Here is an 11,648-nt window from a genome sequence, read left to right on the forward strand (position 1 = left end):
GCTTCTGCTTCAGTGTCGGGGGCGGGGTCAGGGGCGGGGCTCCCGCGCTGCCGGATGACATCACTTGCACTTGCGGCAGGCGCGGGTCGAGCGGCGGCGGGATCGCGTCACTGGTGCGCGCCGCGGCTCCGGGCGCGATGGCGGCGCTGGGCGGGGATGGGCTGCGCCTGCTGTCGGTGTCGCGGCCGGAGCGGCAGCCCGAGTCAGCAGCTCTGGGCGGCCCGGGCCCTGGTCTGTGCTGCTGGGTGTCTGTGTTCTCCTGTCTTAGCCTCGCCTGCTCCTACGTGGGCAGCCTCTACGTCTGGAAGAGCGAGCTGCCCAGGTGCGGGGGCTGCGCGCGCGGCCGGAACCCGCGCCTCCGCGAGGCGGGGCTGTGGGCGGGGCTTGGGCGATCCGGGGGCGGGGCCGCGCTGTCCAGAGGAGGCTGTGGGCCCTTGAACTTACTGCCCTCTCCGTAGGGACCACCCTGCAGTCATCAAGCGGCGTTTCACCAGTGTATTGGTGGTGTCCAGCCTCTCGCCTCTGTGCGTGCTACTCTGGAGAGAACTCACAGGCATCCAGGTGCGAAGGAGGCGGGGCAGAGGGCAAGAGGGGGAGGATCTCAGGGGTCTGAGAGGAGAGAGCAAGACTGATGCCTCCTTTCCTGTGGCTCAGCCAGGCACATCCCTGCTCACCCTGATGGGCTTCAGGCTGGAGGGTATTTTCCCAGCAGCACTGCTACCCCTGCTGCTGACCATGGTGAGTACTTGTTTTATTTTTCCATTTGTTAGCATGACGTTTCTTTCTGTGTGTGCGTGCGTGTGTGCGTGTCCATCTTTTGACTGATGGGCGACAGAAATTGTGAGCTGGCCCATGGGTATGCCTGAGTGGGACATCCTGGCTAAGAATAGAAAGCTTTAAGTCTTATGAGTTCTCTTCTGGGTTAGGGTAGTGGGACTGTGGCTTAAACCATTTCTGTGATTGCTTTTTTGTCCCCAGATTCTTTTCCTGGGCCCACTGATGCAGCTCTCTATGGATTGCCCATGTGACCTGGCAGATGGTTTGAAGGTTGTCTTAGGTGAGTCCTAAGGGCTGAGAGAAAAAGCAGGCGGCCCAGCACAGTGGGGAAAGGGAATAAGTGGCCTCATAGTGAGTCCTGGACATGAGATGTAGATGTTATTGGTTTCCAGATCAGTAAAATGGGAGCATGTAACAGATGACCTGTAAGAGTTGGTTTCTGAAATCCAAGGAGGCTCCTAGGAACCCCCAGCAGTACTTTGTGTGGACTAAAATGCGTTGTTCCTTCCTCCCCTAATCTTTGGCTTTCTCAAACCAGAGCTGGTCTTGGGTTCTGGTTTTGATGTTTCCAGAATTTACTACCGAAATACTTTGCTTCAGCTATTCATGTCTTTTCTTCCAGTTCTCGAGACGTTGTTTTATACTGCGTGTGATAACAAAGCTTGACTCTTAAATGTCTCCTCAGGAGTATTGATGTCTGAGTTTGTCAAGGAAAAGGCTGTGGGAGAAGGGTCCCCTGGGGCCTCTAGGAGTTCTTTGTTCCATACCCTGTCACTGATTACTGGTCCTGAATCCCTTCCTTAGCTCCTCGCTCCTGGGCCCGCTGCCTCACGGATATGCGTTGGTTGCGGAACCAAGTGATTGCACCCCTGACAGAAGAACTGGTGTTCCGGGCCTGTATGCTGCCCATGTTAGCACCATGCACGGGCCTGGGCCCTGCCGTGTTCACCTGCCCACTCTTCTTTGGAGTTGGTAAGTTTGCCTAACCTGGTTCTGTTGAGATGTTCCCAGCATGAGAGCCAAAAATGGGATTTGGGGCAAGGGTGTGGCATATAAGGCAGGCATAGAGGAACGTGACCTGGTTCTCGCCTTCCTTCCAGCCCATTTTCACCACATTTTTGAGCAGCTTCGATTCCGCCAGAGCAGTGTGGGGAGCATCTTCTTGTCTGCAGGTGAGTCTTAGAAAGCTTGCCTGGGGCAGTCCTGGGTTAGGGTGTGTAGGGGTGTCCCTCATAGCCATTCTGGAGGAAGAATTGGGAACAGAGGGATGTAGTATTGGAAGGGCCCCTGGCCATGGGAGTTGGGGTGTAGAGGACAGCCATAGGTGCTGGGGCAGGCAGCCACTGCCCTCAGGGGGAAGGGGAGGTTTCTGGCTGATGGGTGTGCAGTGCTGGGACTGGAAGAGCATGCAGGTGTGGTCACTCGAGGCCTCCCCGTCTCCAGCGTTCCAGTTCTCCTACACAGCTGTCTTCGGCGCCTACACTGCTTTCCTCTTCATCCGCACAGGTTGGTCCTCAGTCTCTCACGGGTCCCTGGGGACTCGGGCCCACAGGAGTGGGTGGGAATACGGGAATGCTGTGTTTGTTGTAGGAGTGACAGGTTTCTTCTACTATGATGTTTGAAACAGGCAGAGCCAGGGCTCTCAGTCTGGTGAAGTCTGAGAGGTGGACGGGAGCAGAGGCCATGTGGTGTGTGTGGGCGGTCATTGACTTCCTATTTCAGGGATGTGGGTGATTGGCCCTGGGAGGCGGTGGGGCTGCTCCATGAGCTACTCTGTCTCCCCTCCCTAGGACACCTGATTGGGCCGGTTCTTTGCCACTCCTTCTGCAATTACATGGGCTTTCCTGCCGTTTGCGCAGCCCTGGAACATCCGCAGAGGCGGCCCCTGCTGGCAGGCTATGCCCTGGGTGTAGGACTCTTCCTGCTTCTGCTCCAGCCCCTCACGGACCCCAAGCTCTACGGCAGCCTTCCCCTTTGTGTGCTTTTGGAACGGGCAGGAGACTCAGAGGCTCCCTTGTGCTCCTGACCCATGCTCCCGTACATGCTCCTACGAACTCTCACGGGCTCCCCAGCCCTTCCCTGTCAAGGGGTACTGCAGGGGAGGAGCTGGCTGGGGTCCCCGAGATCTCAGGAATTTTTGTAGGGGATTGAAGCCAGAGCTAGTTGAATCCCAGGGACCAAGAGAAAGGAGCAGATATCCAAAGGGTGCAACCCCTCTCCAAAGGGGGTTGAGGAGCAGCTGGGAGTGAGGGGACAAGGGGCAGGTCCCAGGAGCCGTACACTCCCTTCCTCACTTTGGACTGCTGCTTTTCTGAGCTCCTCTGCCCCCCTCTGCCTCTGAAAAGCTGCTCGGGGGTGGAATTTACAAAATCCCTCCCCCCAACTTCCCAGGGTTTTCTCATTGTCTTTTTGCATCAGGACTTTGTATTGAGATACTAAAGAGATTTAACTTGGGTAACATGGCCTTGGACCTTTGAGAATCAATCTGTTTGGGGTCTTGTGAAGGTGCCCACCACCTGTCTTGGCTACCTTGGACACTGACCACTGGGAGGGTCAGCCTGGGAGGCACAGTTCCCTGAAGTGAAGGACAGGATGGGGTCGACCCCTCTGGCTGCCTTCGTCCTTTCTTAGCCATGCCCCAAGTTGTAGCACATGGGGTTCTGGGACTGCAGGTACCAGGTGTGAACTCAGCTCATCCTGGGGCCTGTGCCTTGGCTACTAGGGTCAGGGGATGGAACTTAGGGCCATGACCTCAGTGATGGAGTCTCCAACCTGTATCCTCTGAGAGAGCAGAGGGTCGACTGTGGGGCCTCTACCAGGACCTCCCCAAAGTCTACCAGCCTCACATTACACAGGAGAAAATAACAGGTCCAAAATGGTAGAGGAACCAGCTCATGGTCACCTGGGTAGTAGAGGCTTTCCTGGCTCTCTCTGCCTTGGGTCTCTGCCACCATGCTGCTTGTCTCGTCCCTAGAGGAACTCAGAACAAAGGCTGCAGCCCTGAGAACAGCAAGGACCCTGCCAAACAACAATGTAAGTCAAGATTCTTAGACTCTTCTAGTGTTGTACCTGCCCATCATCTTTTTAGAATGGTTCTCATATTTTCATTCCCCTGCCCCTGGGATTTTTTAATTTTTGAGAGGATATACTTTCAGGTCCCACTCTAAACTCAAGGAGGCTGTCCCAAGTCTTGTTCCCTGAGGCTGGTGGTTGAAAGGAAATGGATGTGCAGTCACTCCCCAGGCACCCCCAGTTTGGCTGTGACTAAACAACATTCATCTGGATCTAAAAAGTCATCTTGATAGTCACACACCTGCCTTGCTGTGGAGAGCCTTCCTGTCCTCCCAGCCTGTGTAGCAGCTGTTGGGGAGGCAGATGGGGTATGGGGCTGTTTCAGAGGGTACCTTTGGGATCTTGGTGTCCAAAGAGGAGGAAGCCCAAAGCTGCCCCCCAAATTAGGTTGTGGTACCTGAGGAGCACTGGGTTGGCAGAGTGCTGGGGACATACTACCTGCCTGGTCCCCTGAAGGTTGGGAGATCCGAGCTCTGCTCCTCCCCTTCCTCATGCTACTGCTCAGAACTACGCAGCACCCCCATTTCACCTCACCATCGTCACCTCCCCTGTGGAGGTTGGGGGTGGGCAGCAATGCAGTGATACATGCAGGGTTGCCAAACCCCCTGCAGGTGACAGATTCTCCTGAGAGCTTGCTTATGGGAATGGGCGGGATTAGATCTTGAGACTCTCAATCCAGTGCTGACCTCCCACTAATATCCTCCCCCAAAGGCTCCCACATCCAAGGGTTTTTTGCCCATCTCCCGGAAACTGGTGCCTGTTCACATCCAGTCCTGAACTATTGAAGTGGCAGGCTGGCCCTGAGTTTAGGAAGGGAAGCAGTGTGGCTGGAAGCAAAGCAACTCCACTGACAGCTTGGGTGTGGACCCTCCTCTGCCTCTTACTAGCTCTGGGGTCCTGGATAAGCTATTTAACCTTCCTGGGACTCCCATTTGTGTCCACAAAATGTGATGGATTCCCTGAGTTAATGGGTGTTAAATGCGTAGAACACACCCTTGTCCAAGCTCTCCATGCAACTAGCTAATCCTATTTGGGGTGTATATACCATAGGCACTCTATAGTGGCTGAAACCAAGGCCACTACTATTCTCCCCTACCCTCCAAGGAGGATACAACTGACCTGCCCCTGCCATGGGGAGTCCCAAGAGGCAGCCCTGCCCCTATGCTGAGTAGTGCTGGGGGGGGGGGAGGGGGGGGGGCGCTGCACAGGACCCAACATGAAGGGCAGGGGAAGCCAGTTTTATTGAGCAAAGTTCTCAGGACTTGGAGCCTAGCTCTTCCCCCAAGAGGTAGGACCCCTAAATTTGCTCCCCTGGGTCTTAGGCCCACCTACACCACCACCTGTAGTCTCCAAGTTGAGGACCCTTATTTGGCAAGAGATGAATATGTGAGCAGCTGTCCAGCAGGGAAAAGACAGATGGCTGGAGGAAGGGAATGTGCCACAGCAGGCAGTGCGTCTCCTGCCACAAGCAGCTGAGGACAGGAGCTCCAGGGCTAGGCCTTTCTGCCCTCGGGCACTGGCTGGCCTGGGCCTGCCCTGGCAGCTCAGTGTCTATTGAAGGCTTGGGGTGGGTATGGCCAGGCTGCCAATCTGGGGCAAGATCACTCAATCTCCAGGATGAGGTCATCGCCCTCCAGTGTCATGTCTGTGGTTACGTGGACCTTGCGGACAGTGCCCTCCATGGGTGAAGTCACTACAGTCTCCATCTTCATGGCGCTGAGCACACACAGGGGCTGGCCCTTGGCCACCTTGCCCCCAGCTGCTACCTTGATGTCTATCACCTTCCCAGGCATGGGCGCCCCGATCTGGCCCTTTACATCCTTCAGAGCCTTGGGGTGGAAGTGCATCTCCTGCAGACAGGACAGAAGGAGGAGTGGTGAGGCACAGGCCCTACCTGTCCCCACCGCCTGGCTGGCCCTAGTGGGGCTATACCTTCATGGCCTGAGTGTCCTTGACCAGAATGGACCGCAGCTGTCCATTGAGCTCAAAGAAGACCTGCCTCTGGCCAGCCCGGTTCAGGTCACTTATGGCCAGGGCTTTGATGTGCAGTGTCTTGCCCCGCTCCAGCTCCACCTGTAGGGAGGGCATGCAGGCTCAGAGCTGGTGAGGCGGGAGGGGGTGGGGTGGGCAATAGAACACACAGGTCTCAGTAGAACAGCCCCCTGACCCTGTCCCAGGCAAGTCCCCCAGCCCTGGGTCTCAGCTCCTCACTTGTAAAGGCCTAACCTCCTGGTTCCTCAAGGGTGCTTTTGGGTACAGCTTGTGAGGCCAAGTGACAGCCAAGCCAAAGCCTGGAGCTCTAGATGTGCTGGTGTCCTTAGGGATGCAGGGGCAGGGGTGCTGGGGTGGGGCGTAGATAGGTGCCAGAGCCACTGACCTCAAACTCCTCTGCAATTTTGGGTCCCTGCAGGAAGAGGCGGGTATTGAGGCTATCCAGGGGGCCAAAAGTAGCTGTGAAGTCCTTGAAGTGTGCAAAGACATCGGGGTATATGGCTGCTGAGAGCACATCCTCTGGTGTCACCTCCTCCCCGTGCCGTTCTATCAGCTCCTTCTCCAGCAACTGCAGATCTAGTGGAGGGAGGGAGGCTCCGGGCCGCCCCTCGACCCTTGGCAGGTCCTTTAGCACCTGGGGAGCAAAGCAGGGTCAGTCAGGCCTAATGCCTGTACCCAACCCCCACCCTCACACTGTACTGGGCCTTCCTACCTTAGAGCGAAGGGGCTCAGGGAACCCCCCGTGGGGAATGCCAATGTAGCCCTGCAGGAACTCTACCACGGAGCGGGGGAAGGACAGCTCTTCTGCTTGGGCTTCAGCCTCTGCCCGGCTCAGCCCATTCTGCACCATGAACTGGGCCAGGTCCCCCACGATCTTGGAGGACGGTGTCACCTGAGAAGAAAAGCCCCCTGGGTTAGGATGCTTGGTACCTTATAGGAGGTTCAGAGGCAGGGATGAGATCACTGGGCCTAGCTCACCTTGATGAGGTCGCCCAGCATCTGGTTGGCCTCCACGTAGGCCTTCTTGACCTCCTTGAACTTGGAGCCAAGCCCCATGCTGTGTGCCTGGAAGTGCAGGTTGGTGTACTGGCCCCCTGGGATCTCATTCTCATACACATCCGAATTGCCAGACTTCATGGTGGCCGTGCAGTCAAAGGCCGCATACAATCCCCGGGCCCCCTCCCAGTACTCACTGTAGTCAAACACGCGCTCCAGGGGCACCCCTGCAGGGAGGCCAGGAAAATATGCCAAGTTCCCAGGTGTTCCTCCCAGGACCCCAGAGCCAGCTCAGGTCCCATCTCAGATGTGGGTGATGGAGGGTAAGGCCAGCAAAGATCATCTGGATTCTAGGACAGGCCAGACTCTACTGGGACTACTGTGGGCCATGGCTGTGAGGGAAATGGCCGTGGACTCCTGCCATTCCTACCTGTGTCCATGGGAGTCCCTCGGGTGCAGGCCACCAGGGCCCCCATGCTGGGCTGTGAAGTCATCCCGGACATGGAATCAGCTGCCACATCTACCACATCGGCCCCAGCCTGGGCACAGGCCAGCATAGCTGCCACACCTGCCCCTGATGTGTCGTGGGTGTGGATGTGCAGCGGGAGGTCAGGGAAGCGGTCCCTGAGGGACCTGACCAGCATGGTGCAGGCCACTGGCTTTAGCAGCCCTGCCATGTCCTGGGGCAAGAAGAGAGACATGGTTGGGTAAGGAGGGGGTGTGATATGAGGGGTACATAGTGGGGGAGAAGGGGAAGCTGGGAGAGGTGGGGAAGGGGCAGGGGGACTCCTGGAACAGGTGGGTCCAGGCACCTTGATGCACAAGATGTGGGTGCCAGCTCGAACCAACTCTTCAGCCAGGCCCATGTAGTACTGCAGTGAGTATTTGGTGCGGTTGGGGTCGGCCACGTCACCCGTGTAGGAGATGGCGGCCTCCACCACACCGCCAGCATTGCCGGCTGCCTCCATGCCCAGTAGCAGATTGGGCATGTAGTTGAGGGAGTCAAAAACCCGGAAGACATCCATGCCGTTCTCTTTGGCCACCTCACAGAACCTGAGTGGGTAGAAGAGCCCAAGGGTCAACCCCATCCCACTCTCCCCTGTACATCCCGCTCTGGCTCTGACCGGGCAGGGAGGGTGGTGAGCCCGTGTGGGGGCACCCCAGTGTGGACAAGGCCTTCTCTGGGGCAGCCTGGGCTGGGCAGGTCCCCTCAGGGGCATCTGGCATGGAGCAGTGCTGTCCTGCCCTAGTTGTGTACGGTGCAGCTCAGTCTGCCCAGGTCAGAAGAATCAGCTAGGGATTCTTTGCAAGAGTGGTGGTCTGAGAGAGAAGGAACACTGGACAAGGAGTCCTGAGGCTTCTGCTGCCCCATGAGCTAGAAGTTCTTCAGTTCTTCAACTAGAATTCTGCACTTCGTGAAATTTCCAGATAGCAGCTCTCGCTGGATACAGCTACTGAGAGACTTAAGTGTCAAGCTCTCTGTGGGAAGCGCAGGCCATTGCAGTGTGGCCTGGCACCCACTGGACCATGCTGTGCAGCGTCTGCCCACCCGACCCCAGGCTCACTTGAAGACCACATTGTCAGGGTAGTTGGTGTAGCCCACGGCGTTGGCCCCCCGCAGCAGCATCTGGAACGGGATGTTGGGGATGAGCTCTCGGAGCTCCTGCAGCCGCCGCCAGGGGCACTCATACAGGAAGCGCATGGCAACATCAAACGTGGCTCCTGCACGGGGACCAAGAGGCCCAGGTCAGCCCCTCACTTCCCCAGGCCCCCGCCACACCCTGCAGCTCTGCAGCCTGAGCCTCTAAGCCGGACACCCTCGCACTCATCTCCAGGATCCTTCATCCTTCACATTCCTGTTCCAACCCCTGGAGACTTCCCTCTGCTGCGGGTAGCTCAGGATCAGTGTCCTCTTGCCCCCTTTCACAGGGTACCACCCTGCCACCAGTTCTCCATGCTAGAACAGGCTCGTGGCTCCTCTCTGACCCTGAGCTACTGGGATCTCAGCTATGCAATCTCACGTCCAGCAACCAGGCCTGCCCAAAGTGGGCACGAGTCACTGCTGAACAAATGGAACACCATGCCTTGTTCGCTTCTCACTAGTTTCCTCAATGTTAACATTTTAGCTTCTCCTGGAGTGGCCAGTGGTGGGGCCACACTGGATACCCAATTCCTTCCAGGCGCAGTCCCACGTTCCAGCCCTCCTCCAGCCTACCTCCCCAGTTCTCTATGCTGAAGAGTTTGCTGAAGTTGTGAGCAACATAGGGAGCAATCTTTTTGAGATCGTGGGTTCGCACACGAGTGGCCAGCAGTGACTGGTGGGCATCCCGGAAGGTCGTGTCCATCAGCAGCAGCCCCTGGTGGTTCCGCACAGCTCTAGCGAAGCCCTCGGGCCCCTCCCGCAGCAGGATGTCTCTGAAACCAGCTGGGGGTGGGCCTAGGGCAGACCTGGGCATTAGCACCCATCCTTCAGGCAGCAACCTCCTCTTTGTCTCCCCCACAAGTTGGTAGAATGAGCTTACCTACCTATGGGCACTGCAGGGACAATGGGGTCTGTGGGGCTGGGACTGGCCTTGACGGGGATCGGGGTGGTTGGGCCGTTCACCATGACATGACCTAGGGAGAGAGTGGGAAGTGGGGTCAGGACAGGCTGGGGAGGAGTCTTGAGGGCAGGAGTAACATTTAGATGGGCCTGGGGATGAGAGGTTCCTCCAGGATCCCAAGTCCTCTAGTTGACCCCTGTCCTCTCCAAAGCCAACGCCTCCTGGGTCCAGGCAGTGGGAACCTACTAAGGGCTGCATGGGTGGAGAAGGGGGCATCTCTGTGATCAGGAGCAAGGAGGGTGAGCAAGGTGGGAGGGTGCAGGACCAGAATGAGGACAGGGACAGGGCATGCTAGGAAGCTCTTCTAGGCAGGGGGCCAGGAGCGAGGCATTTGAGAGAGGAGAGAAGGGCAGTCTTGGGGCCAGACCGAGGTAGTGCAGCAGCTTCTGGGCCCGGTTCTGTGCAGGCCGCAGCTGGAATAGCTCCGGGTTCTCATCGATGAACTGGGTGTCCACGGTGCCGGCCAGGAACTGCTGGTTGTTGAGCACATTCTGCAGGAAGGGGATGTTGGTCTGCAGAATAGAGGTGGGTGGGAGGGCATCACCATGGAGCACGGAGGGGGAAAGGAGAGGCTGAAGGCGCCACCCTGGGCCAGCACAGCTCTCCCAAGTTCCCCAGAATACCATGCTGAAGTCTGAGGCCTCATCCCTCTGGAATGACATTTTCCCATCTCACCAGCCCCCTATTCTGGCAGAGTCCCTTAAGCTGTTAGGGGGATGAGCCCACTTCCTCCCCCCTTGCTCACCCCAGAGCATGTGCTGAATCACCTCCTCCTTCATCAGGGATCTGGAAATAAAGCACCTTCCCACCACACACTCTAGAAAACGGGTCAGGCCTTTCTCATAGCACCATGACATAATATGCAGCCATGCTTCTTGAAACATGTCCCTACCTTTGCCAGCCCCTCCTCTACCACCCCAACAGCTACACTTTGGTATCCTCACTGAGGGCCATCCTTGTGGCTAACTCCCAGGGGCCCTTTCCCACCCTTCGCTTGCTAACAGCTCCCACCTGGACATTCTTGCCCTGGGCTTCCAAGACCTCTTGCTCTCCTTCTCCTCCCCGGTCCCCACTGGGGGCTCCTCTCACCCCTGCAGGATGGAGTTCTCAGAGCTGTCACTGGGCCTCTTCTCATACAGGACACTCCCTGGGTGGCCTCATCCTGGGCTTCCAGCTCCAGAGCCAAGACCCTAAAGCGGAAATCCCTCCTGGGCACCTCTCCTTGTGTGGCCCTCACACAAGTTCATCAAGTCCAAAGTCGGCTTCCCTCACCCAGTCCTCCTCTGCCTTCTGCTGCACGCCTCACTGTGCACCCAGTTACTAAAACCTGCACTCCGTCACCCTCAACACCCACCCCTGTGTCACCAGGTCAAGAGAGACAGCTCTACCATGGCCACCAATAGACTCTGTGACCCCTGGTCTCCAGGCCATGCTTTCTGCCAGGTTTCCAAGTCCTGGCTACCTCCAGCCACACCAAACTTGCCTTGTGCTCTCACGCCTCCACCCCTTTACACCTGCCCAGTAAGCTCTTCCTGGAAGTCTGAACTTGACGGCCGTCGTCTGTACCTCCTGCCCTCACAACAGAGCTGGACCCTCCCCTTTATAGTAGGCTTCTGCGGGATCGGCTGTCGGAAAACACCTCTCTTGTCCTCAGCTTTTACTTGTCTCCATTCTTCATACGCCTGGGACCATTTTGAGGGCAGGGGTGCTGAGGTATATGTCCACATGCTTTGTGCGCAAGGGCCCTCATTTCTGCTTATTAAACTGCTGGGGGACAACATGAAGCTGGAGCTGGGCAAGTCCAACCTAGGGGCCATCTGGGGCCCAGCACTGAGAGATGTCCCAGGACTGCCAGCCCATGGGTGGAATCCCAGTGTCCACATGCCTGTGCCCACATGGCTGTCACTTCAGATAAAGCATCTCTGTGTCACCCATTCATGACCTCTGTTGGCAACTTCAGTGGGGACTCCAGGCCCAGCATGGGTTGCTGGGCCCTGTTGCTACTCTTGAGAAATTCTGCCTATCCGACCTAGCATTCCTATCACCGGGAGCCTCAGGTGGGAAGGGTGCCTCCCCCACAGGAATTGCAGAGCAGGACCTAGCCAACATTGCCTTGGGCCTGTCTCATGTGACAGATCAGTCTGTCTGAGGCTAGTCCCTGTCTCTCCTAAAGGAATGGGGACATTTCAACTGGACCAAAGCACGGCA

The 11,648-nt window shown here is 57.2% G+C and overlaps 2 protein-coding genes across 9 annotated transcripts in view; one reads left to right on the top strand and one right to left on the bottom strand.

Moving 5' to 3' along the window:
- The first annotated feature begins 109 nt into the window (after nt 1-109).
- Nucleotides 110-11,374, top strand: RCE1 (Ras converting CAAX endopeptidase 1). 3 transcript variants are annotated; one of them, XM_058689788.1, is made up of 9 exons: nt 110-322; nt 459-561; nt 655-738; nt 979-1,057; nt 1,582-1,749; nt 1,878-1,949; nt 2,221-2,283; nt 3,752-3,810; nt 10,580-11,374. In XM_058689788.1, the coding sequence occupies exons 1-9, from the start codon at nt 138-140 to the stop codon at nt 10,841-10,843; spliced, it is 1,077 nt and encodes a 358-aa protein (XP_058545771.1). In that variant the 5' UTR covers nt 110-137; the 3' UTR covers nt 10,844-11,374. The 3 variants fall into 3 exon arrangements, with proteins under 3 accessions (XP_058545771.1, XP_058545772.1, XP_058545773.1); XM_058689789.1 differs by lacking the exons at nt 3,752-3,810; nt 10,580-11,374 and adding an exon at nt 2,568-3,239; XM_058689790.1 differs by lacking the exons at nt 2,221-2,283; nt 3,752-3,810; nt 10,580-11,374 and adding an exon at nt 2,568-3,239.
- The window catches only part of PC (pyruvate carboxylase), a 102,398-nt gene continuing 95,821 nt past the window's right edge, over nt 5,072-11,648 (bottom strand). For all 6 annotated transcript variants that reach the window (XM_058689779.1, XM_058689780.1, XM_058689781.1 and 3 more), the window contains 11 exons: nt 9,808-9,952; nt 9,364-9,453; nt 9,053-9,274; nt 8,403-8,559; nt 7,650-7,890; nt 7,268-7,517; nt 6,820-7,064; nt 6,554-6,733; nt 6,227-6,475; nt 5,782-5,922; nt 5,072-5,699 (listed from right to left, as the gene is read on the bottom strand). In XM_058689779.1, the coding sequence (XP_058545762.1) occupies nt 5,451-5,699; nt 5,782-5,922; nt 6,227-6,475; nt 6,554-6,733; nt 6,820-7,064; nt 7,268-7,517; nt 7,650-7,890; nt 8,403-8,559; nt 9,053-9,274; nt 9,364-9,453; nt 9,808-9,952 (2,169 nt within the window). In that variant the 3' untranslated portion in view covers nt 5,072-5,450. The remainder of the gene's footprint in view (nt 5,700-5,781; nt 5,923-6,226; nt 6,476-6,553; nt 6,734-6,819; nt 7,065-7,267; nt 7,518-7,649; nt 7,891-8,402; nt 8,560-9,052; nt 9,275-9,363; nt 9,454-9,807; nt 9,953-11,648) is intronic.

Source organism: Neofelis nebulosa, chromosome 10, assembly GCF_028018385.1.
Source record: "Neofelis nebulosa isolate mNeoNeb1 chromosome 10, mNeoNeb1.pri, whole genome shotgun sequence".
Taxonomy (NCBI): domain Eukaryota; kingdom Metazoa; phylum Chordata; class Mammalia; order Carnivora; family Felidae; genus Neofelis; species Neofelis nebulosa.

Coding starts and splice junctions, on each gene's coding strand:
- RCE1 (XM_058689788.1), top strand. CDS start 138: ATGGCGGCGCTGGGCGGGGATGGGCTGCGCCTGCTGTCGGTGTCGCGG. Junction 739..978: donor TACCCCTGCTGCTGACCATG/GTGAGTACTTGT, acceptor TTTTGTCCCCAG/ATTCTTTTCCTGGGCCCACT. Junction 1,950..2,220: donor GAGCATCTTCTTGTCTGCAG/GTGAGTCTTAGA, acceptor CCCCGTCTCCAG/CGTTCCAGTTCTCCTACACA.